The 26841-nt window shown below is 45.2% G+C and overlaps 1 protein-coding gene across 4 annotated transcripts in view; it reads right to left on the reverse strand.

Annotated features, from left to right (window-relative positions):
• Positions 1–26841, reverse strand: part of LOC119160975 (cell polarity complex component crumbs) — a 234921-nt gene that overhangs the window by 91761 nt on the left and 116319 nt on the right. For all 4 annotated transcript variants that reach the window (XM_075880257.1, XM_037413268.2, XM_075880258.1 and 1 more), the window contains 4 exons: positions 23486–23642; positions 21723–22056; positions 13185–13455; positions 12085–12252 (listed from right to left, as the gene is read on the reverse strand). In XM_075880257.1, coding sequence (XP_075736372.1) covers positions 12085–12252; positions 13185–13455; positions 21723–22056; positions 23486–23642 — 930 coding nt within the window. The remainder of the gene's footprint in view (positions 1–12084; positions 12253–13184; positions 13456–21722; positions 22057–23485; positions 23643–26841) is intronic.

Below are 26841 nucleotides of genomic sequence, written 5' to 3' on the forward strand. Positions count from 1 at the left end.
TCTCGACAATGCTAGAAGAAATGAGGTCCCACGACATGGTGATACTGGAGGACTGAAGCGTTTGCACATAATTGAAAAGGCCTTTTTCAGCGGCAGGAAACTTGTATTAGAAAGCGTGAACTTTTCTGCTTTCTCCAGTACTGATCGCACCGATCGTCCCACATTGCAGAACTTCATGCTGAAGTGCTTGGCGAGGGCACGATTCCGGTTTTCATCAGCAAGCTTTATAACAGCAAGCATGAATTTCGCCGTATATAAAATTACCGTAACCCCTCGCAGGAGAAAAGTAAAAAGACGATGGGCGAATGGCAAGACCTGAACTTCCGAAATCAACCAAGCGTGTGTTGCTGCGCAAACGCAGAGAACAAGTAGAACAGTTGGCATGACGCCTCCAGTGCCGAAAGTTGTCCATGCCGGGACGCGAGCGTGCATTCTAACGGTAGTAGAGATGGAGAGATAAAGGGGGCAAACGCTTGAGCAGTTTCGGTGACCTGTCAACAGGTTTAAGTGTTCGTGCATGGTATTCTCAGGACACTAGTTTAGGACAAGTCCTCAAAAGAAGGGACTTTGCACTCCCAACCCATGCGGCTGTGCTCTCCTGAGTGGCCAGGCACGTGCCCGACATGCCCGTCCAAAGAATCCAAAAGTTCAAAGTCTCGTCATGCAGGCGCTAGTAAGCTGGCTGGGGCGGGTCGGGGAGCACAAAATATGCAAGCAAATATTTCTTTTTCGTAAAGCTAACAAAATATTAGGGGCGCACAAATCATGCGAGTAAATATTGTATACAGTCCAACCCTTTTATAGGAGGCAATGATATAAGAGAAAAAATGGGTATAAGAGACCAGTGTGCCCACAGTTAATTATGGGTTAATAAGAAAAAAAAGCCAGGCCTGCGGGGGAACACACAGCACAGTCATAGTGAAAGCTGGAAGAGTGGCCTCTCAGAGCCTTTTCTAAACACTCTTTCAGTAAGTGCTACAAGCACTCTTACTGGGTACCGACTACACCATGGGTAATCATAATTTTTGTGCAGTAGGCCGGCATCCCCATGCTATCCTTCATCATTCTTCAGAGAAACGTGGTATGCGCTACACACTTGCTAGAAATTTTCGCAATTTTTTTAGCAGTGGATGATGACGATGAAGAATTATGCCTGAAGTGGTTATGCACGACAGTGAATAGGTGATCAAGAAGTTTTTGTAATGGGTTGAAGCATTGGATGACTCACTCGTTAATGCATTTCGAATTGTGTGATGCCTGGTTGTTCCTTTGCTGTTTTAAAACACTTTATTACTCATATTAACGAGATTCCTTTCTCGTCATCAAGCCTGTCTAAGAGAGGCTTGAAGACAGGCAATTGAGTTTCAAGCACCAACGTCGCTCTGTGGTAGAATACTGGGCTAAGACACAGCCGTCCCGGTTTCGAATCCCATTGTGTCCTAGATGTATTTTTTTATTTCTTGGGATACTAGTTACGGACACCGGCGGCAGTGGCAGCAGCGAACAACTACGGTGCCGCACCCCTGTGACCAGTGTTCTGATCTCATATCAGCTTTCGCTGTAAAGTACATACGAGGTACCCTGCATATAAGGAACATCTCATACAAAAGACATTTCTGTTCGGAGCATGCCTCTTATAAAGGGGTTCAACAGTACTGTAAAATAAAGCAGTCCCATTTTTTGTCTCTTTTGCCTTGTACTTCTCGCATCCTGTCCTGTCTTTCTTCCTTTTACGACAAAAAGCACAGTGTGTACAAAAAGTAACAAGTAAAAAACGACAAATAAAGCCCAACACCACGCTTTCACTAAAGTTCTTCAACAGAGATTAGTGTTGTGTGGTTGACTTGCAACCTTCAACATGATTTAGAAACCTGTTCCACTGTGAATTGGTGTCAGAAAACAACAGATCACTTACAAAAATATCAATTTGCTGCGCTTTGGTGCACAGACTGAGTGCATGGTCATAATGGCTGGATATAAAATGTGTAAGAGAAGGTCCAAATCCCTACTGCTGTAGGGATACTTGCTATAGCTGGGCGATATGCAAAATATTGGGTACGAAACAAATTTAAATGCCGTATTTACTTACATAATGAACTCACTTTTTTTCTCGAAAAATCAGAGCAAAGTTGGGGTGTTTTTATAATGCAGAGTAAATTTTATTAACACTTTTCTGGGAGAAGGAAAAAATGCAGAAATGCAAAAAAGTTAGGTCGCTTAGCCTTTTGCAATTTACATATGCGTACACTGTTTGGAAACAGCTTCTTTGTTGCACTTTACTCATCTTCGGTGGTTGATGGCGCTATCTTCTGCAAGCTGTTCCAAAATGCTTTGCGATTATTTTTTCATTTTTTCTCGCATTGTCGATATCATTTGACTGCAACAGGGGTATCTGTTGTGACCTCGAAGGGCACCCAAAAGTGTGCACTCATGGGGGAACAGGGAATGAAGGGACAGTTAGAGTGAAGGAAAAAGAAAGTAGGCTAAAAAATAAGGGGTGGGGAGTTCGCAGGAAGCGACCCACCTCAGTTGCTGGGCAGTTTGGCGACCTTTGCTGGCTGTGTGCTTATCAGCTGCTGTAATATCTACACTCGCACCCCTCTGTGAACCCTGCTGTGGTGCACAGATAAGACAGGGCACCTGCCCCACACAGATGGAAAGAAAAGCAATAGGCACAAGAAAAGCAATAGGCACCTGCATGGCAATGGGCGAGGGGGGGTGAGTGAGCTGAGGTGGTTGAGGGGGGTCGGCAAAGTAATAAAAAATGGAAGAGAGCCAATGGGTGAAAAGGTGCCAGTTGTCTATTAGCGGGACTGCAGTGAGTTATTGTAGGGAATGGGTGTATTACAGATAGAAAGAAAAGCAATACGGCATGCGGCAGGGGGCAAAGAGGGGGAGAGTGCGAGCCAAGATGATTGAGGGGGGTTGACAAAGTAATCAAAAATGGAAGAGATCTGACGGGTGAGGGGGCGCCAGGTATCGCTAAGCGGGACTGTAGCGGATGAATGTAGGGGGTGTGTTTATTACGTGGGAAAAAGAATCCAAATTTCGAAGAAAAGTTGGGGGTGAATTTAATATGTGAGTGCATTCATTACGCAAGTAAATACGGTATTTATTGAAGTATTGGCTTTCAAATGGGGGTCCGCGAAGCCACTTTTGTGATCCGCAACACCCTCAACCGTTTTTTTTTTTACACTTTTTGGAGTTTCGTCTGTGACTCAAAGTAAATACTGAAACAAAGTGAATGTGCCTGCATATGCCTATGCAACTTTGTTTAAGCACGACTATGCCACGTATTGATGAACTGTTCAAAATGAAGTGATGTGGTACGTTTGATGTTTTTGGTAGCAATGAAAGGTGCCTGTTTCACGCTCCAGTTGTGATAATTTACCTATGTACCCCCTCCCCCTCCCTCCCCTTTGCTGCAAGGGGTCTTCCATCACTTCCACCAGTCCACAAGGGGTCCCAGACACACCCGTGGCTAAGAATCACTGTATTAAAGAATGAATATGAATTTAATCGGATACCTTTAGAATAATTCTCGTATAGTTTTCCAATACTTGCAACCGAAATTGCAAAAAAAGTTGCAGAGGATCTTCCGGCATATTTCTATAAGTTGGGAATGTGAAAGCGCCTCTTACAGCTAGGTTGGTGTTATAGAAGGGTGCTAAAAAGTAGTGTTCCCAATTAGGTTACAAAGAACAAAGCAACGAAGAGGTCAAAATGTATTTATTTACATGCTTTAGTACAACCAAACTGTTGTCAACACTTTACACGTCCTCTTCTACTATATTTACATGATTGCAAGTAGACTAGAATGCAGGATGACCCCCCTGAAACCGCACCGCGAAAAAAAATGGAGGGGCTGGAGCATGACCACATTCGATTAAAAAATTATTTACGATGTCTTTGAAATGAACAGTCAAATTCCGATGTGCCAAGGTGGCTCCATGGTAGTGCTTAAAAGCTGTGCGGAAAAGCTAGCTTTGCGAAAATACGCGAGGATCATTATTGAAAAGACTTCACAACCGAACCTAGTTTCTAACTCTAGGTTGACCCCCCCCCCCCCCCTACCCACTTTGTATTTCAATTTAAGACAAAATGCGTCAACCTACAATAATGTAAGTATGTTACGTCATCGTAGAAATATTAGAAATCCCTATACTGACAAGTCTTGTCAACATCGACAATAGACCCCTTCCATGGTTGTAAAGCTAGCTTTCCTGCTATGCGGTTTGCTTGACTAATGGTGGTTAGTCACTTTCTGCAAACAAATTGTTCAAGCGCAGTTTACTCACACTGGGATATCTAAAACGTAAGATCAGCTTCCTAGACAAAAATGCGCATAATAGACAAGCCCAAGCATGTTCAACTAGGACCTTGTCTCCATTAGAAGCAGAACAGGTGCAGGCATTACAGTGAACTTCAAGAGACCCAAGAAAATTCACTTAACTGGAAGTTCACCAAACTGAATGTTCACTAGAATATGGAACAGCATTGGGCACAGCAGACATTAGAGTCAGAAGTGTGAAATGCAATTTATTTTAAAAAGAAATCTGTGATTTTCATTTATACTGGTGCCCTTAAAGCACAAGAAGAGACGAAGCTTGTCTAGGTTTCTGTGCAGTGCCTATAGCACAGCTTGTTGGTGAGACACGAAGTCTCCCAACTTTCTAACATACTCTACTGCCTCGGCTAAAGTTGCAGGATTTGAACCAACCTCTGCCGTTACAACTTTCCTATGGCACTCTTCTTCTGGTTCCACACAAACACTCAAAACAATTTCTAAATCAGATCATCATCATCATCATCATCATCATCATCATTATCAGCCTGACTACATCCACTGCAGGACACAAAGGCCTTTCTTATGTTCCGCCAGTAAACTCGGTCCTGTGCTTGCTGCTGCCAATTTATACCCGCAAACTTCTCAATCTCATCTGCACACCTAACCTTCTGTCTCTCCCTAACCCACTTGCCTTCTCTGGATATCCAGTTAATTACTCTTAATGACCAGTGGTTATCCTGTCTACGCGCTACATGCCCGGCCCATGTTCATTTCCTTTTCTTGATTTCAACTATGATATCCTTAACCCCCATTTGTTCCCTAATCCACTCTGCTCCCTTCTTGTCTCATAAGGTTACACCTACCTGTTTTCTTTCCATTGCTCGCTGCGTCGTTCTCAATTTAAGCTGAACCCTCTTTGTAAGTCTCTAGGTTTCTGCTCCGTAGCTAAGTACCGGCAAGATACAGCTGTTATATACCTTCCTCTTGGGGGATAGTGGCAATCTACCTGTCATAATTTGAGAGTGCTTGCCAAATGTGCTCCACCCCATTCTTATTCTTCTGGTTACTTCACAATCTCGTGGTTTGGCTCCGCGGTTATTATGTGCCCTAAGTAGACATAACGGAGTTTTAGCTTGTACGTATCCTTCTTTACGTTAACGTGTCACCGGATACCGGTTTGCGTTTACCGTCTTACCGGAATGAATATCTTTCAACGTTTTAGCTCCTTATACGTAAACGTTCATGCACGTACATAGACGCGTATACCTTTACGTTCTCGCAATCCATAAATGGCGATGCTAACTGCATATAAACTGCATTTAACTTACATATGATTGAATCACCATTGTGGCGAAATCACAAGACGTTCTTTTATTGCGTACAGTATCTTCGCATGCGCAAAAATGTGAAAAATGCAAGGCTACTGCAACGATGGTGGCGACATCTTGTGACACTTCATGCAACCACAGTCATAAACATCTTGGCTAACACATAATATTTTTGAGGTGTAAATGATTGAAAAGGTAACTCATTTGTAATAACGCCTCTGCACGTTTTTTGCATCTGACATACGATGCACGATGTTTCTGCAATAACAATTTTGTGATTACCTGGTTCACTACTGCTCCGCTAGATGGCGCCACCAATCCAGCTTGTCGGAAACTCTCACGTTTATGGTGTTTATGTCCTAGTTAGACCATTCTAGCTCTGGTAATTCGGCTGAAACAATGTAATGACCATTGGCAATCGCACTTCGGCTACTTCTGCTTATTTCAACTCAACAGTTCAAGTCCCCACAATGCGGATACCACGAGTTCATACGAACGGAGGTGGATTTGCGAGATAAGGCTGGAAAACGTAAACTTTTAAACCCAATCCAGTGGGAAACGTAAAGGTTTACGTTCCATAAATACCCGCGCATGTGCATATTCTATCCAGTATCCAGTAACACAGTAACGTAAAGAAGTATACGTACAAGCTAAAACTCCCTATAGTCTTTTACAACTTGAAGTGCACTATTACCTATCTCGAAGCGCTGCTCTATTCTGCACAAGTGACAAGATCCCTGTCACACTGCACATAGCCCTCAAATGAAACGCCACTGTAAACGTCCAACTGTTGACAGACCTCAGTCCACACTCCAGAGTCAAGGACCGTGCCTTTCTTTTCCTCCTGCTCACTGACCATGACGTGCTCTTCTTGCTCATTTGCATCTTGCATGAGGGAAAGTCCGAATTGGTGCCAGCAGTGTTTAATTGTAGCCTGTCGCACTGACCACCAGGAACTTGTCAACATCTCGGCCGCCTGCCTGACATTGATGGGCTCATTGTTCCCAATCCTTATATTAATTAAAATGAACTGCACGAGCCGGCCTTAGTACTCGACCTTCAAGTTCTGTACGATGCCCAAGTCAAACGGTTGAAGCACGGCAGTGCAATTTGGCGGGAGGTATTTGACATGCACATTGCTCAAATGGACATTGACAAGATGTGCAGAGCAATTGTCTACAATCAAAAGAATCTTTCGTTTTGCCTTTCTCATTTCTTCGTTGATGCTCATCAGCCACTCACTGAAGATAATCCTGGTCATCCATGCTTTTTGGTTGCTCTTATAGTGCATGAAAGTGAAGGAAACCTTTAAAACATCGAGGTTTCGTGTATTTTCCTACCACTAGGGGCTTGAGCTTGTGGCTGCCACTGGCGTTGCAGCACAACAACGCAGTGATCCTTGCTTTCGATTGTTTCCCGCCTTTGCAACTGTTGTTTATGAATGCTATTGTCTTGTTTGGAAGAAACTGATAAAACATTCCAGTTTCATCGGCATTGTAAATGTTATCGGGTAAATATGCACTAATAATATCCCATAGTTTTTCATCCCTTCAGGTTCTCGTCGCTTCATGATCAGCATCCTTGCTTTCACCCCAAATCGTTTTCCACGCGATCCCATGCTTATTTTGAAATCGGGTAAGCCATCCGCTACTTGCTTCGAAGCCACGAACATCCAGAAGCACAGCGAATTTCTTCGCTTTGCACTGTATCATCAGGCCGGACACAGGTATGTTTTGGAATCGCAGGTCGTGGAGCCATACCGCAACCCACTGCCTTGAAATGTCCCGTGCAGAGTTGTTTCCTGGTCCTGGTAGGATTGAATGAAGTTTCTCCTTCGAGCTTCGATTTTTGCTTGACTACCGTTGACAACGTCGACGGTGCAATTCCATATTTGTTCACAATGCCCACTTGTCTTTGCCTGCTCTCAAGACACTGAAGGAGTTTGAGCTTGTCTGACAGAGTCAACCGCTTGCATTTCATCGTACTCATTGCCAAAGTGGGCACATCGCACGTGAAAGGCGCTGTTTCCCAAAATAAAAATGGTGCCAATGGATGCCGATGAGACAGACGAAAAAGAAGTGGCGCCGGCGAACTGATGCGCACGTGACTCGTTTTCGTCACCCACACAGCCGCTTTGCCGTGGCCACGCTGCATGCACAAGCGATGTCGCGCTGCCGCTGATGGATGGGCGATTTAGTGGCAGCTTGCATCGGCTATGCCAATGCTGCAGTGCACAAAAGTTCGTTTAATTGATTTTAAAAATAAGCCTGGGTCCATGGATCATGTTTGTTTAACTGAAGAGTTCCCTATTCTGAAGTTCGTTTCACTGAAAGATTTTCACATAGAATGCATAAAAAAATTGACGGGAATTTTCTAAAAGTTCGTTATTCTGAAATGGTCGAGCCCGCTTAAAACAATCCTGAGCGTGAAGCGGCATCCGTTCGCTGTATCCCGAAGTTCGTAGTAAATGAAACGCCAACACTGCGAAACCGTGCACAAATTGGGGCATTGTGAATAAAGTACGTGGGGAGAGCGATTTGGAGGAATCGGATAGCAAGAACGACGAAACTTTGGAGCCAGTGCCTCATGCAGCTTATGCTACGGGCCTCGACGAACGAGCACCCTGCCGTTTCAAGTGAACTCGAGACCGCCCTTATTGCTTCTGCTCTTCGAAACACGTGCATAACGGACTTTTTGGGGCAAGAAACGTTTGCGTTTTCACTCACAACTTCTTTAAAAGCTGTGTTTCATTTACTACAAACTTCGCGATACAGCGAACGAATGCCGCGTCACGCTCAAAGAGTCACGGAGGCTACGCTTTTTTTTTATCTTTTTGCATCAAAGCTGCTAAAAGCAGCGGCTGCCAGCTAAAAGCTATAGTGACATCGGTATCACCAAAATGTCGACGGTGAGAACTCGGACGAACTCTGCGTTGTGTCTCTTGCGCCTTGTGGTCTTGAGCACTTCTCGCCTCACTTATGATGAATCCTCATTCGGGAGTTTAACTCAACGTTCACTCGCACATAGCGATAAAAATTATGACTAGCGCTTAAAGCGACACGAAGAAAAACACTGTGTCGTAAACGTTCCTTGCGCGCCAGGTGATGACTTCGGGTGCGTCAAGACCACTAACAACGCCGTACGGCGCCTCAGTAAATTCTGCAACTTATCAGCATTTCCGGGTGCCATCTGGAACAGTAGCGACTTCATCGGTGTAGATGACGATGTTGCTGTTTCTGACTGCATCAATGCTGAGATTTTGGATGCCGTTGCCGGTGCTGCGTAAGTGTACTCGTGCATGTATAAAAACGCTTTTGCTGCCACCGCTAACCATGCTTTTGCCGCGCTACAAAGCTAATATCGGCATTCTGCATCAATCAACGTTGTAGATGAAGGAGCTAAGTTCGCTTATTTGAAAAGCTTCAATGATATTAAGGATGACTAAACTTGACAGAACGCAAAAAGCAAGACAAGTTTACGGACTGAATAAAGTGCAGTAACCTGCACCTTGTTTTTGAGCGAATCATTATCTTAGGTCTGGTAACGATTTCAGAGAACTGAAATTCTTCAACTTAGGCCTTAAATATGCATATTTGTATTTCGAATTCTCGATATATCAAACTATTTCGTGATCCCCCTTCAAGTTCGATATATTCGGTATTGACTGTAATGGGACTATTTCCTAGAAGTAAGCAGGGGTTCGTTCACCTGATAGTAGTCGACCTCTTTTCGAAGTGAGTGGAATTGTCTCCTTTTCGAAAGGTGACAATGCGAGCGATGCTTGAAAAGCTGCAGGAAGTGTTTTGCTAGTTCGGCTTCCCAGAAAGGCTTATCACGGACAATGCTTCGTATTTCACGGCTCGGGTGTTTGGTGACACATGTCATTCCGTCCGAATCGACCACTGCACCACTTCATCCTACCATCCCTAGTCAAATGTGAAGGAGCGTGTCAATTGTACGCTCAAACCGATGTTGGCAGCCTTTGCCGCAAGTCAAAGGGACTGGGCAGACTATTTGAGTGAGCTTGCATTCGCTATTCGAACATCCGAGAGTCGCTCAACTGGTTTCTCGCCCGTGTTCTTAAATTTTGAAAGGGAGTTGGCAAATTCGGTGACTAGGGTCCTTCAATGCCAGCTCGAGGATGAAGCGATGCAGGCAGACTGCTCTGCTTACGCGTCGACACTTCGGGACAGGCTTTGTCGAGCTTTCTGCAAAGCAAAGCGAAGTTTGGCGTCGGCCAGGGTTCAGCAAAAGGTTCAGTATGACCGCAAGCGTCGCGACCTAGTTTTTGAAGTGGGCGATCTTGTCCTGAAGCGTAACCGCGCTCTTAGCTATGCCAGTAAGGGGTTCTCAGCCTAGTTCGCTCCTAAAAGGCTTGGTTCACACCGAATGAAGGAAGCTTGGACCCCACTCCTGTACTAGCTGAAAGATCCCTATTCGAGAAAACTCAGCCGTGCCTATATCGCAGACCTGAAACCCTATATATCACGGTCTCAAGAGCATGCGCAAGCAACGGGGCACACTTGGGGCGGCGAACCGCATTCGGACCCTGCACCGGTATAATTGAGAAAGCGGTCACCTTTGTGATTTCGCGCTGGACGACGGACTTCTCCACAATCGAAGGCCCTCAGTTTACTGTCTAGCCTCAGTATAGGTTAGCTTCTTTACGACCTGTTCTCATAAAGAAGTCGACCCCACCCAGTTTTCTGCCAGTGTTTTTTTTTTTTCAAGTGTTCATGTGTATATTATGTTTTTTAGGTTCCTTTGTCTAGTATTAAGTGTTCATTTGCATTTTATGTTTTTATTTTCTTTTGGCCAGATATTGAGTGTGGTTTTGCTCTGTTAAACACTTTTTGTGCTGCATTTTCTCTACCGGCGAAGGAAGTTTTGAACTTGAACGTTGGTGCTTATGCGTGGAGAGAGGGACGAAAGACGCTTTGTGCCTTCGACCCATCGATGTGGAAACTGGAGCTGCTCGAAGCCCTGACTTGCTGACGTCGGACGGTCCGGCTGTGCTCTGCTCTCGGCCGTCCCCGAGAAGCCCTGCTGCCTCTTCCACCTTGGCTCCTGCGTGAGGCCAGCTGACAGCAGCTATTAGCTGCCTGCCACCGCAAGGATGCCTGGCAGCCAATTTCGGTTCAGCCTCGCTGATCCCTGGAGAGGCCTGGCTTCCCCGCAAGGTTCCCCAGTCATCCATTGAGAAATGCGGGACCTCTAAACCACCACTGAAGCGGCGTTCGTCAACTTGCAGTCCAATTGTCGTCGTGAGCCATGAGCCATCAGTGAGCCTCATCTGTGCCTCTGACCTCGCACACAGGCATCGCACACAGTGGACATTGTCACGCTCTTCCGCCCCTCCACGCGGTGGACGCTATCCCGCCTCAGCACCCCGAACTCTATCCTTACTCCCTTTGCTCTTTTTTTTTTGCAAACATGTCATGAGCTTATTTTATTATTATTGTTATCATCTGTCATCATTTTTTTAGCAGCAGGTACAGGGCTGGACTAAGGTTAGCTGTTGCTCATAGCAGTGTCATTTTAACTGCATGAGTGACGTTCAGCTGCCTTAGCAGACCGGTAGAGGGCAAATTTAGGAGAGGGGGGTGTGGGAATCGAGGCTAGCCCACCACCGTTGCAGGGGCTTTGCCGCCTCTTTCTGCCACTCTCACGTCGCGACATGACTCCCCGTCTCTACGGTCTGCCGCGCTAAAGGGAGCGGGGAGCGACGTTTAAACCCTCTCACCCGGTAGCGGATGTCGACCGTGGCGCCGTGCGCAAATTCTCTCGGGACGTTTTGCGCGCGTGTTGGGCGTGAGTCAGATTTTTCCGAGACGACTTATGGTGAGCACGCATTTCTTTTCCGCCTGTCGGCTCCTCGTGTTCGGGGCTTGTCAGACTTCGCTAACGACGCCCTGCGCCCACGGTGAATGCTCACCTTTGTTGTCCCTTGCGAACGCTAGGCCGAAGAGCGGTGCGGTGTCCTAGAGCGCGGTCAAACTACGCCGACCCGTACCTCTCTGAAGCCAACGCGAGTGCATTTTGCCCTCGCTCGAGCGACCGGGCCCTTTATCCTGATGTCAGCGTGAATCACTTTTGGCCACGGAGACTTTCTCTCGGCACCCCTGTGAAGTACTTCTCACCCGTGGCGTGAATAAGCCCATTTACTTTCCTGCCGCTCCTTTTGCAATGGGGCTGTACTGCGTTTTGGTGTTGCCACAGACAATAAAGTGTTGCGACCTTGAACCGTACCGTGTTCGCACCACGATGACGGTTAATGCGTGCCCAGCAGCTTGCAGAGACCGGACTCACGCTAGTGGCCGTAATCCTTCCCAATACATGTACACTACAAGTGCTATTTAGTTTGAGTACCGAATTGAACAGAACACTTTACAACTCATTAATGAATAGCTTGGAATATTACCATATTCTTTGTTTTTATAGCCCATAACAGAGTTATTGAAAACTCACCTGGTCCAGGCACGTAGCACCGTGCATGCAGGGACTGGAGGCACACTCGTTGAAGTCTATCTCGCAGTGGTCGCCCAGATAGCCACCAGGGCAGATGCACTTGTACTCGTTTACCCCATCCACACAGGTCGCTCCATTGAAACATGGCTGTGAGAGGCACTCGTTTACCTGCACCACACAAGGCCAGAAAACTGTGTCAGAAAACTGAAGAAGTCAGACCAAGCTGCAACCCAGTTTACATTTCAGGGAGGTTCACTTCCAAGCTTGAAACAATCACTTCTTTCTAGCAGAGTATGCTATACTTGCATGTGCGCACTATTTGAAAATTGTTCCTTCATGTCACAATAAATACACAACAGCAGATGAAATGTACTGGGAAGTAGCTCGACCTGTAACACAATAGCTGAAGCTGCAAGTTATCGAAGTTAACTCAGCACACAGTTAACTGAACACTCTTTGCACATTTTTCTACAAAGAGTGTATTTATAGAGAATTTTGTAACTGAAAAGCAGCAATGAGAAGCAGGTGACCAAAAAGTAAAAAACATAGGAATGCTACGATGGCTGCATACTGACAACTTGCAGTGAAACCTGAAAAGACATGTAGCATTTTACACTAACCACTAAGGCCAAAAAACAAAGCGCAAATTTAAGATACCTGTGCCTGCATACATGAAAAGAGACACTACAATCTGCAGAGTTTCAGGTGCAAGAAAAAAGTCTAAATGGTTTGCTCAGAATGCAACTGTTGAGATGCAGGCATGTGGAGGAGAATAGTGAGACGACTCCTCAGAGTGACTCACAACTAGACAACTGGCTTTTATTTTTATTTATTTTTCTTGTTTTCACTTCAAGGCTCCTAGCCATTCTTCTTCACTCTCAGCAGCGACTGCACGGAGAAACCAGTTCTAGACAATGCTAGTGACCCCCTCGCAAAACTCCCTTTTGGCCAGATCATAGATGTCCACTACAGCATCAAAATACCAAAAATGCATCAAATAATGCCAATTCTTTATGAGCTACTGTTCATCTAAAATTCTTTTGAAGCTTTCACAAAAGAATGACATCTGAACAAGACTAACATAGCAAAAAGATGCGCACCTCAATGTGGCAGCGAGTTCCCGTGTATCCTGGCCGACAGAAGCACTCAAACTTTCCTGGCTTGTTGCGGCAGAGGCCGTCATGTTCACAGATGTGTGCTGCACACTCATCCACGTCTTCTGAGCATCGCGAGCCCTGGTATCCACGCGGGCACTCACAGTGGAAGCTGCCCAATTCATCCGTGTCTTGGCACACTGAGCCGGCAGTCACGCACGGATTTGTTTGACAGCCTTGAGCTAAGCTTCCACATACGCCCCGAGAGTCCGAGCACCTGCACAATTGACAGGGTTTGTGAAGTCATGTTGAACAAGAGCTAGAAGCTGCTATCCACAAACTGAGCCTGCAGACACACTTGTGAAAAAAAAAAGAAAGAAATCGAAACTTCAGCATTCCAGCAAGTGCACATCTGCACATCCCTCCTTTCTATCATCTGCTTTTGTCAAACAAATACTACACTGGCCACAGAGCAGTATAAATGGCCTTTAGCGTTCAGCACAGATAGCTTTATCGGGCTGAAGCTGCTGCCTTAACTTTGCACCAGTCTCAATTTTTTCTTTTTTTTTTTCTCTTAATTTTGCAATACTCGGCAGCTGGTGTACTTCTATTATCATTTTGCCAATAATACTGATGGCTGAAATCGAGGAGCTACGTGCACAGAGTAGTAATGGTGAAATGCTCATAACAATTTCTTTTCTCAAGAATTCCACTCCGTCCATAAAGTTGACATATCAGTTTACATTAAACTCACAATATTATCTATAATATGCACTATATGAAGAGCCTAAAGGCTGAGGCAAAAGTATGCAAAACGGTATATCCCTTTTTCACGCCTTTCTACTCAATAATGGCACTTGATAAATTGTGCACTTACCCCATTTACACGCATAATTTGTGCCCTCGCATAATTTGTGCATCCCTAATACTTTGCCATATTTTCGGGAAAAAAATATTTACTCACATATATCACGCTCCCCGACCTGCCCAAGCCAGCTCGCCTGCGCGCGCACCTTTGAACATTTTGATGCTTTGGCCGGGTGTGCACCTCGCCGAGCAGACGGGCACAGTCAAACAGGCTGCGAGTGCGAAGTTCCTTCTTCCGAGGACTTACCCCGAAATATAATATAGGGTCTCTAGAACAGCGCACCCGAACGAAAACCTGTGGATGGGTTGCCGAAACTGCTCGAGCATTTGCCCCCCCCTCCTATCTCCCGAAATCTACCACCGCGACAATGGCGAGAATGTACGCTAACTTCATGACAAGGGCGACTTTCTGCATCGGAGGCGTGCGCCAACTGTCCCCACTGCAATGCACGCTTGGTCGATTTCGGAAGTTTAGGTTTCGCAATCCAGACGACGCGTCTTGACGGGTTCCTTGCGATGTGCTACAATAATTAAATATACGGCGAAATTGAAGCTCACTGTAGTAAATTTCGACAAAGAAAGCGGGAAGCACGCCATTGAAAAGCACTTCAAGGGGGCATACTTCAACGTGATTACCGGCACGATCAGTATAGAAAGCAGAAGAGTGCGCTTGCTTGCTAATACAAGTTTCCTGCCATTCAAGAAGGCCTTCTCAATTGTGTACAGATGCTTAGTTCTTGCAGTATCGCTGTGTCGTGGGACCCAGTTTCTCCTGGCATTGTTCAAAGAGCTTCTGGAAAAGGGGGCGTTCAAAAGTGCACGACGGAACCGAGGACGATGCGCTTCGGCAGGGCGCTGTGCGTATGTGTGTCTCTTCTTTTGTCCTTGTCGTGGTGCCCTGTACCCTTATAAATGATGAGCTCCAACCAACTAGCCAAGCACCGTGCCTTAGGGTGGTGGCAGCGGCCGCGACAATGATCCCAATCAGACTTTGCGATCAACGAATCCCGCCAGAGCACGCGTGACCGGATCTGACTGGTTAAAGTACGCACTAATTCTTTTAAATTTAACAAGTACACTTCGTTTGTGCTCCAACTTATTTCTTCTTTTTTAAATGTATATACTGCGCATGTTAGGATTGTGACACAATATTTCGTATGCACTCGCGAAATCGCCACGTAACTCAGGGCCCCGAAATCGTGAAAAAAAAGTGCGCAAATTGTGCAAGTAAATAAGGTATCTAGACCAAGAAAAAACCCCAGTTGCTTAAGCCAACAGCGCAGACACGTTTTACATTTTGGCTGCATGCTATGCTAGTTAGTGGAGACTGTAGAAACAACAATGGTTAATATAAAGAAAGTTGAAGGCTTACAAGCTGACAGAAGTTAAAATTTCAAGAGCTGCAACATACCATAAGCTTAAGTGCCTGTTTTGAATTTCCCAAGAAAGCTGCTGTAAGCAAGACCTATTCTAAGAAGTGGCAACAGCAATAAGCGCACTTCGAAGAGGTCTGCCACATGTTTTTCGATGAGAACCACCAGTAGTGAGCCCATTGAAGTTTTTTTTTCATGCAATCAGCATCACTCTTTACAGGTTGTTACCACTGTAATAAACCATTAGTATGCTCTGTACGTATTTTGATTTACTGCCTAGGCATGTGATCAGTGCAAAATACACAGGTTGTCTAAAAAAATTTCATTTAAAACTTTTCGAAAATGAGGAAACCGATAAATAATGTTTGTTTTTTTGTAACTTTACACTTGCCTCAGAAGAATAGCTACATTTTTAAAGCTACTTGAAGTTTTAGGCAAACAAGTATTAGACAGCAAGAATCAGACAGTCGAACCCAATGCAAAATTTGAATCACATCATCTATAGTACAGTTGAATCCCGATAATTCGAACTCGAAGGGGCCCGAAAATTTGTTCAAATTAAAAGAAGTTCGAGTCAATGAAAGCTAAATGAACGGAGGGCTCACCATGCAGTGGCGCATGTGCATTAAACTAACACATGAGGGGGAATTTTCAGAAGACGCATTTATTCACAAATCACAGGACATCGGTCATTAAGTGCAGTAATCGGTGATGCGCATTTTCACGCATTTGCCTTGCAGAGAATCAATCAATTTCGCACACTGTTTGCAAAGCATTTCTGCTTTGGCTTCAGCCTTCTCCAGGCAAGAGAAGTTGAGGGCGGCAATGTCCAGCACCACCGCTCACTAAAGACGACAACGAGTGCGTCTCTGCTGCTATACCCTCTGCGCCGCAGCCAGAGCGTGGCCAGCACATGACGAGAAAGAAGGAGCATCTCCACGTGGAGAGAAGCAGATCCGCAGAGCTAACACTTTGCGGCAGCTTATTATTATTATTTTTTTTTTGCTCTCTTCGGGTGCGATGTTGAAGGGAGAAGAGGCTCTACGTGGCAGGGACAGAAAAGGTGGAAGCGTGGCAGTGGCGCATCGCAAATCGGCATTAGGGAAAGAGCAAACATTCTGCCGCAGTCCTTTCTTTCCTTTTCTTCTTTTCTTTTTTCGCGCGCAGCATTGAGGTGTTGGAGGTGCCACGTGGGATCGGGCGTAGTGCTGAGAGCATTTTCGGAGCACGGTATGTTCGAATGAACCGTCGCAAGTGCTTGCGTGTTCGAATTACAGGGTGTTTTAGCCCATTGAATTGCACATAGCTTTGACGGGACCACAGCGTCGGTTCAAATTGACCGAAAGTTCGAATTAGACGTGTTCGAATTAATGAGATTCGACTGTATTCATAACTGTTTCAAAATGAGCAAAATTATGACACTGCTTATTTATGCACTGTCATGAATGCTTTATTAATTTCACACCACTGTTCTTACCTCGAAATAATACTGAGCTGCCAAAAAGCACAATTTCTGAACCATGAGCATATAACCACAAGTGATTTACATTATGGCTGTTTATACCCCATTCCTCCCATAAGGTGAGACGCGTGTCTTGAAATGTCGAAAAATCGCTCAAAGTGGATTTTTGAAAAATAGCAGTATCTCGAAGTTCAAACATTTCTAAATCTCTCCGTGAAATCTCAAAGCTGTATTCGATCGAGAAATAGATAAAAAAACAGCATCTTACATATGTAGGTAGATGCGAAATGGCTGAAAATTGGCTAAATATGTTCGAAGTTCGCATGCTCGTAACTTCTAAACTTGGCGACCGGGTGCTGCTACCTTGGCGTTGTTTTGAAGCTGCTTTCTTTGTGCATCTTTTCCCTATTTTCAAAATGCCACCGGTGCAGCAAGATTGACGCTATCACTCCTTTTCCAAAGGTCGCTTGCACGTGCGTGATTGGTCAAAGCGCGTGCTCGCTTTGCGTGCTGGCCTCCTATCGGTCCACCGCGTTTGTTTTGCTTTTTTTTTTTTTGCCCGCTCTCTCGTTGCAACTGCACATTCGCTCGGCTCAGGCTTTCGGCTGCTCCACGACGTTCTTCAGGTTCGCAACTTTGCTACCACCTTTGAACTACTGTGACTGCTGAGCTGCCCAAATGTCCAAAGACATTCGTCTGAAGCAAACTACACGCCGGGTATTCGGCAAGAAACGACGACGACCATGGAATGCCTGACAACATTCGGCGAGGCATGTCCCACAATAGCCGCTGGACGGATTGAACACGCAGCTGCATCCAGCGTGGACGCCTCGAATGCCAGCACGAAACTCACCATAATTATGGAATTGCCCACTGACGCATCAAATACAGCGCCGCAGCACACTACATCGAGCGCGTGCGCTTCGTTCAGCTATGCCTCTAGTGCTGCCGCGGAACGCATTGGGGATCGTCGGTTGGCGGTTTGTGTATGAAAACACAACTTGGCCCGTGTACAGTAAAACCTTTGTAGAACGAACACCACTTTAACGAACTTTACAGATTAACAAACTTTTGAAAAATCCCCGCTGCTAATAGTTTCAATGCAAAATTATTTCACTACTACATACTTTAGAATACCGAACTTTTCAGAATAACAAGTGCTAATTTAGTTCCGCGTTATATTAACAATGCCTCAGTACTACAAACTCATGTTCTGAAATCCGTCGTGACCACCAGAGCGGTACCCAAGCAGACAACTTAGCGAACGAACGCGTAGTGATGTGGAGGAAAAAAAAACGAAAGGACGACTTTCTTTTCTTTCTTTTTATTGAAACGCCGATGTTGCAGGTTTACAAGCACCGAGGCAAGGAGCTAGGGCAACACAGGAGGGCAAGGTCATGAAGGCAGAGGGCAGAGAGGGAGTTGCAGAGCAAGAAGCAAGGGCACGGAAAACCTGAGACAGCGAGGGAAGCAGAAAACGAAATGCGAGAAGTTTTCTGTTTTAGCTCTTTCTTTTCTTCAAAAGAGGCGATGACAGCTGCTACACATCGAGTTTTTCTTATATTTGTCACTTATACATGTTATCTAGAAGGCCAAAGGGGTATAGGTGTTCTCTGAGGAGGCCTTGTCAGTCGTGTTCATCTTTTCTGCGATTACTTATTGCGTCCACAAAGCAAGTCGGTGTTCCCGCTGCAGTGCTACTACAATGAGTTCATCTCTGCTTGCGAAAAATAAGTGGAAGTAGTTTTCGCTATGAAAGTGGAGAATGTGGATGAGATGGAAGCCTTCAAGCTGCAAAATTCATGCTGCACGCGTAAAAAAAAAAAAAAAAAACAAATCCTAGACTTCTTTAAGGAAACATGCATTTTTGGTGTTCACTCACGCATTTTTTTTTTTTTATCGTGAAAAACAAATTAAAGAAACCACCGTTGTAAAGATAAGTTATTTTGGTCAGTGAAAAATAATTATTCATGGCTAAATTTTGGGCTTTCTTTATAACAACCTTTCAAAATAACAAAGAAATTGTCGTGGTCCCCTGAAGTTCGTTATACCTAGATTTTACTATACAGTAGACTCCTATTAAACGAAACTCTCTTAAATGAAATTGCTGCTTAAATGGAACAACTGCCCATAATATGTTTGGTTTCGTACTTGAATATTATACCCCTGTTTATCTCTCAATAAATGAAACTCCTCTTAAAGGAAACACATTTTCCTGGTCCCTTCAGGTTTTAATTAAAAGGAGTCTACTGTAGTGTGTATATTTTGTTGGCCCAAGCCTGGAGTGTTATGAGGGAACGCGTTGATAACGTTTCTTATTGGCCGAAGAAAAATAGCCAGCGTGCAGCAAGAGCAGCCGACATGAAAAAGCACTAGGCGTCAAGTCGGAAACTGAACGAAAATTTGACCTACTCGGCGTCGACACGGAACAGGGGAACTCTAGTAACAGTGGAACTTATGATTAGCGTTGACAGTGGCGACAGTGTTAAGGAGAAAATAAAAGACGACTTTAGGGTGAAACTCCTGATGACATGCTCAAAGCGCGGCATGCGCGATAAGCGATTTCTTTCACTGAGAGAGACTGGAGATTCATCAATAACATCATTTATATATGCAACAAGGACCATGCAGCTGGAATGCTGCGAAAACCAAGCTCATGAATAGGCACAAGCCAACAGTGGACACTGCCTACAGCCCTGGTCAGCTGTGTGATTTTTGTGACCGAGACCTTGGTGCAAATAGCGACAGCAAAGACCACATAAGCATGTCATTTTTATGCACAATGTACACATACAAGCTCAAATACAACAGTAAAATGTTTGGTAGCAGCTTTCCTGCACTATTTTCAAGGACTATGCATGCTAATACAGAAAATTTTTCATGGTTCCTGTGATATTGTTGTAACATATATGACATCTTGTTCCTGAAGGGCAAAGCTACTTAATAATGCCATTTATACAGTTATGTTGCAATACCACATCAATTTATGGGAAAGTAAAACTTCAAAGGCATTTTTATAAATTTCATGTTTTTGGACGCAACACATAGTATTATGGGGCATTTTGACATGTTTTTATTGACTCACAATAACAATTTTGATACCAATGTGTTCGTATTGAATAGATCTAGGCGGTGATGCTATTCATTTCTTCTATATGTTGTTCACCGAATTGTATTTCATGATGATTATAAACAATATGTGGCAAAAATTTTTCACTCATGTTTGTATCTATTTATTTCACATTTGAAGTTTGTTGAAAACAATAAAATTAGCATCACCAGCTAGACGAGCTCTTTGGCAATCTGAATATACACTTTATTTTTCTGTTTGACATGGCGAAATTGACGAAAAGCCCCGTAAGAAATATGTTAATTGGGTATTATAAAAAGTTATATCTTTTGTTCTTATGCAGCTATTGAAAATCCACTTGAGAGATTTAGAATCTGCAGAAGAAACTGAATAAGTGTTCGAAGTTTCATTCAACTTAGATAAATAATAAAAAAAAATCTTTTCATGACTTACGTGTTTCTATAAGCAAGAAGCGAGTACCGTAATTACTCGAATCTAACGCGCACATTTTTTCCTGTTAAGCGAGTTCATAAATCGCATGCGCGTTAGAGTCGAGTACGAACAAAAAAATTACGGTCAATCTATTGCCATCGGCAAATCCAAAATGGCCGCCCCCTACGTGCGTCGGCATAGCGCGTCGGCCATTTCTGCCTATGTGTTTCCCATGTGCGGCACTTCGTACGTGTGCTGAGGAGTTCGTCATCTAGTAGTGCATTTGAATCGACGGCGTGGATGGGCCGACTCCCAAAACTCGAGTGCACCACGATGCCGCTTTTAAAAGAAAAGTCATCGCGTGTGCAGAAACGGACGGAAATCGGGTCACATCGCGGTCGTTCGGAGTTCCCGAAACGTGCGTGCGGGACCGGCGGAAACAAAAGCAGAAGATAGTCGACAGCAAAACTTCACGCAAAGGCTTCTGTGGACCACACCAGGGTCGGTTTCCGCAAATTAAAGAGCTGCTCGGCGAGTATGTGCTTGAGCAGCGAGTCGCACAGCGGCCCGTGACGACAGAACTGCTCCAAGTGCGGGCTATGCAATTAGTCTTAGAAAAAGGTCTAATGCGGAGCCAGTTTAAAGCGAGCAGGTGCTAGCTAACTAACTTTATGAAGAGGAAAGGCTTTTTCCTCCGAAGGGGAACATGCATATGCGAAAAGTTTTGCGGAGGAGTACGATGAAAAGCTTCACAGTTTTCAGAGGTTCGTCCTAAACTTTCGGCGCAACAACAGCTACCTGCTTGGGCAAATCGGGAATGCCGATCAGACGCCTCTTTACTTCGACATGCCTGGAACCACAACCGCCGAGAAGAAGGGGGCGAAGCAAGTTCGCGTGCTGACATCGGTCCACGGTAAAACTACAGTGACGGCAATGGTCTGTTACACGTCAGATGGGCACAAGCTTCGCCCGTACCTCATATTTAAATGGAAGACGCTCCCGAAAGGAGTAGTTTTTTCGAGTGGTGTGATCGTGCGGGCCAGCGAGAGAAATGGGTGCGCGTTGCAATTGATGTCTTACGTTTTTTTTTTTTTTTTCGCGGTGGAAATCGGGTGCGCGTTACAATCGAGGGCGCGGTAGAATCGAGTAAATACGGTATGCCGCGGTCTCACTCGCTTTATGCTCACCAGATTTCGAGCTGCTTTCACTAGAGACAAAACCCTTCTCTACAACATTCAAAAGTGACACAAGGGATATGAAACACTAAGATCCCATATTTTACTGATGACTAGAATACTAGTCATCGTTGAAATATACTTCGCTCATCACACTGCACTCACCTGCACTCATATCCCCGCAACTTGTCTATGCACTGCATTCCATTGGGACACTTATGACCCACACACTCGTCCACATTGTGTTCACAGTGATTGCCCACCAGCCCCAGAGGGCAGGCGCAGACGTAGCCTAGGGGCTCCAGTTCACTGAGGCGGCAGGTGGCATTGTTTGCACACGGCCGTGAACTGCAGGGACTGGGAGCAGCCGACACAACTGCATTCCTTCCACATGTCTCTCCGCCATGCTGGCAGTTACACTGCCAACTCGGTTCATGGCAGAACAAGGTTCCATTGATACAGTTGGCCGTGCAAACGTTCCTCCTCTCACAGAGGTCCCCTAGATGTAGAATGGCAACAATGAAGACAGTAGGAAAAGAAAGCAAGTTTAATCCAGTGGTCAACACCTAGAACACTCTCAAACCATAAAGTAAATCATTTTACTGTACAGGTGAGAGCATGAACACTGCAAAATGGCATCAATTTCTCTTCTACCATATACCGTATTTACTCACATAATGAACGCACTCACATAATAAACGCACCCCCAACTTCAGTCGTCCAAATTTTGATTTTTTTTCTCCCCACATAATAAACGCACCCTCTACATTCATCCGCTGCAGTCCCGCTAACCGTCACCTGGTGCCTCCTCACCCATTGAATCTCTTCCTTTTTTTATTACTTTGCCAATCCCCCTCAACCACCTCGACTCACTCCCTCCCCCCTTCACCTTTTGCTGCTTGTCGTATTGCTTTTCTTTTCATCTGTAATAAACGCACCCCCTACATTCATCCGCTGCAGTCCCGCTAACCAACACCTTGCTAGGCCTCCTCACCTGTTCGATCTCTTCTATTTTTTTATTACTTTGCTGACCCCCCTCATCTACCTCGAATCACTCCCCCCCCCTTCACCCCTTGCTGCGTGCCTATTGCTTTTCTTTCTATCGGTGCGCAACAGGTCCCCGTCTCATCTGTGTGCCAGAGCGGGGTTCACGAGCGAGCAGTGCGAGAGTAGAGACGTAGAGACATCGCAGCAGATAAGCACACAGCGTGCGAAGGTCACCAAACTGCCCACGCCAATCCACATCGGTCGCTTTCTGAAACCTCCCCCCCCCCCCTTCTTTTTTAGCCTACTTTCTTTTTTTGTTCACTCTAACTGTCCCTTCATTCCCCGTTCCGCCATGAGTGTATCAGTGTGTCGGTTGAGGTGTCCTCACATGAGAGACAGTTATCGTGCACTCCACATCGTACCTTCCCAGCCTTTTTCTAAAGAATCACCCCTTTCCCCCCCAGGGTGACAAAGGGGCACGACAATGCATCCCTTCATCAGTGCGCATCATGACCTTGAGCACTTTCCTTCCTTTTTTTTTTTTCAAATACACTGCATACTGTCACAGTGATCAGAGGTGCGCGCAGGCATACAGTGGCATTTAGCAGCAACTACGATAACTATGCGGCTCATGATGCTCATATCAGCCAATGACCCTGGACTTAACCTTTATGGCTTGGTCATTTGGGTTTATGGCATCATTTATCTATAAAAGAAGGAACGATTTCCAGCTCGACTTCGATAATTTATTGTAAATTTCAGGCCAAATACTGCACTATAGAGTTTGGCTCATGTGTTCTCAGGAGCTTTGACTACTGATAGGGAGTATTTTCTAACCATGAACCATGCTGAAAGTGTGTTGACTTTAAGTCTAATGGCAGCCACAAATTTGTGCAAGCTTGCTCTTTGCTTAGTACTACTCAGGTGCTGACACGGCTTACCCGAGTATCCCGGCAGACACTGGCAGTGGAAGCGGCCTCCCAACAGTGTGTGGCAGGTGCCATGCAGACACGGATTAGCTCCACGGCAGGGATCATGCTGTCGTTCGCAACGCTTTCCTGTCCAGCCACTTTCACACTTGCAAACGAAGTCATTCACCTGAAAGCAGGTGCTTGTGTTAGAAGCAGATTATGAGGCTGTAATACAAGTATTGCCTTATTAGCATATTCACTCGCATAATGAACCCACCTTATTCTCAGAAAAGTTGACACCTATTTGGGGGGAGGCTTTATGAGGAGGGAGAAAGAGTCATGGGAATTATAGCAACAAAAATTTTACATGATGATATTAAACTCACTGTCTAACCCCTGTTGGCCTTCAAGCCAGTGGCAAGACTGTAAAATAAAGCCTTTAAACCTATTCTAGAACTTTGCTCTCCATGACGGGAAACTATCCTTGCTTTGGCCTGCAAAATGCGCATTGAACCATTCTTGTTTTCTCCACTAATGAACACGCACGAATCGACGCTGAAGTGTCATCGCCCAGCTCAGTTTCCATGCTTTAGCACATGCTCGACGTACCATAAGTTTAAAACTGCTTGTGTAGCTAGTGTACCAGCTGATGGTGCCCTGCGTAACAGGTGTCCCCCAACGAAGTTCTCTACAACAAACGTGCAAACAAAAATGCAGCGTCGAATGACGGCACATGCATCCTGCAGGTGCATGTTGCACCGTAGCAGGGTGAGCACAACGGGTGCAATTGCACTTTTTTTTTTTTATGACACTGTGCTTGTGTCACGCTATAAGCAAAGAGGTTTGTTCTACATTCGACAGATGCTTCTCTGCTGCAAAAGGCGCGACTTTTCAATTTTGATTTACATCATTCGCGCTGCTCGCAACTGTTCAGCGTGGTTGCTAAACAGTGTTTTGACGTTCATTGTGTCATTACTTTGTGATATAATGCCGTAATTTAATGTTGGTTTGATCATCCATGACACTGGCTAACACACTGAAATAAAATGAACTGATAAAAACACACATACCTATAACTGCTTACTACAACTGACTTAAGTGCTTGATTTTGATAAAATAGGTAAAATATCTGCATAAACTATCCATGACTGCCTTCTTAGATGCATATTATAAGTTGTGAATCTAATAAGAAACAAATAGCTCATAAGGGCAATAACATATACTAAATAGCAATTTGGGCTCTGCCTTTATTCAGTTGAGGTGACTCAACTGTGTAACTGCTCCAATAAAATGCATCAACTCCAAAGAACCAACCAAATGAAGCCAAGGGAAGCATGAGGGCATCACACATTTCTAGTTCCTTTATTGCAGTCTAGCAATTATGTCACAAATGTAAATGACTTAAAGTGAAAGAAAGTAAAACTACAGTAATACCTCATTAGCTTGAACTCTCATATCTCGAAAAATCGACCAAGTCGAAATTTTTCACAGCACCGAACCTTCTTCGTTACGTTCCATGTATTTTTTTTTCTCTTTATCTCGAAGCATTTCTGGATTGGATTGCGCAGATCTCGAAATCTTGAGTGGGAGTGGAACAGAAATTTTGTCAACGGGCCATTACACTAGATTTACATGAGGCTACTACGCCTGAAATCCAGCAAATTTTTACTTTTTATTTCTTACTTAGCCACGTTTGCCACTACGTCTATACTTTCCGCGATTGTGAAGTCTGAGCCTAGCGGCATATCAACTTTGTCGAGCAACCCTGTGACACGTCATGTGACTCCCACGCAGCAGGCCTCGCACGCTTGGCGTAGTTGCATAGCGGCATCGTTTTTCTTGTTCGTTTGGCAGAGTTCGTTGTTTTCTGTTCAGTCTAATCTGCATAATGCACGCGGTGCGGATTTAATGTTGACTTTGAGGAGCGGCGACTTAGCGTGAGTGCGGCAAGCATGGCATCACAAAAGCAGAGCAAGTCGCTCACACTAGAAAGGAAGGTTGCCCTAATTACGGAAGTGGAGAAAGGAGGCGGAATGAAATCAATCAATGCGCAGGAGTTTGGCATCCCTTTGTCTACGCTTTCGACGGAGCTGAAGAACAAGCAAAAGGTGCTTGATGGGCATCAGCAGAACTTCTCCAGCCAGCGAAGGCGGGTTTGAGGCTCAAAGTTCCCAAATGTTGAAGCAGCGTTGATGGTGTGGCTGCGAAATGCCAGAGGAGCCAACCTCCCCGTCACCACAACATTGATGATGGAGAAGGCAGACACTCAGGCCTTGCAAATAGGGCACACGGATTTCAACAGCAGCAGTGGCTGGTTTGACCACTTCAAAAAAAAAAAGGAATAGTGTGGTGTCGAAATCGGTGCATGGCGAGCAACACTGTCGATGCAGCCAGTGGAGACAATTGGCGCATCAGCCGGCATATCGAGTTGCAAAAGAGTTATGCCGACAAAGACATCTTCAACCTGGATGAAGCAGAGCTCTTCCATAAAATGTTGCCGAGCCGCTCCTTCACTCCGAAGAGTGGTGCGTCTTCCGGAGGGAAGCAACGGAAAGACAGGGTGACAGTCTTTTTTGGGGCAAATGCCACAGGCAAAAAAAAAGCTTCCGCTGCTGATAATTGGCAAAGCTTTGAAACCTACATGCTTCAAATTATCTATCGCGCCAATAGAGCAGCGTGAATGTGGATGACTGCAACTCTTTTCGAAGAGTATGTTCACGATATCGATACCAAGATGGCCAAGAAAAACAGGAAAGTCCTGTTCATTGTTGACAATTGCCCAGGCCACGGCAAAATAGACAACTTGGAGGCAGTGACAGTCGAGTTTCTGCTGACGAACATGACGTCACTGCTGCAACCGATGGACCAAGGTGTCATTGAAGTTGCCCGAAAAATCTACCGAAAGAGCCTGCTCCACAGAATTTTGATGTGTTGTGAAAACGGCAAAGGTTACGAAATTGAGCTGCTGGGGGCAGTGCATTATTTCAGCAGCGCTTGGCAGCAAGTTCGCGCAGCGGCTATCGTCACCTGCTTTGCGCACGCTGGGTTTTCACGTGCCAACAGTTTGCTAGAAGCGGAGACAGACGACTTCACAAACTGTGAGGAACGAGGAACTTTGTTAGGAGCTCATCAAGCTTACCGATAACTGTGCCACCGAAAGTGACGCGACTTTTCTGGAGTGTGCGCTTTGTGAGCAGGATGTGCCGGTGACCGGAGAAATGCCGGACGCTGAAATCGTTCAAACGGCCCCTAACGTAGATGGCCGCGGAGACGACATTGATGATGAACCACCTCGAGAGGTGCCGTCATTTGAAGAAACAAGAAATTTGCTGCGTTTGCTTCGAAATAAGGTGAAGTGCAGGGGTGGGGAAGATCATCTGATGTGA

Source organism: Rhipicephalus microplus, chromosome X, assembly GCF_043290135.1.
Source record: "Rhipicephalus microplus isolate Deutch F79 chromosome X, USDA_Rmic, whole genome shotgun sequence".
NCBI lineage: Eukaryota > Metazoa > Arthropoda > Arachnida > Ixodida > Ixodidae > Rhipicephalus > Rhipicephalus microplus.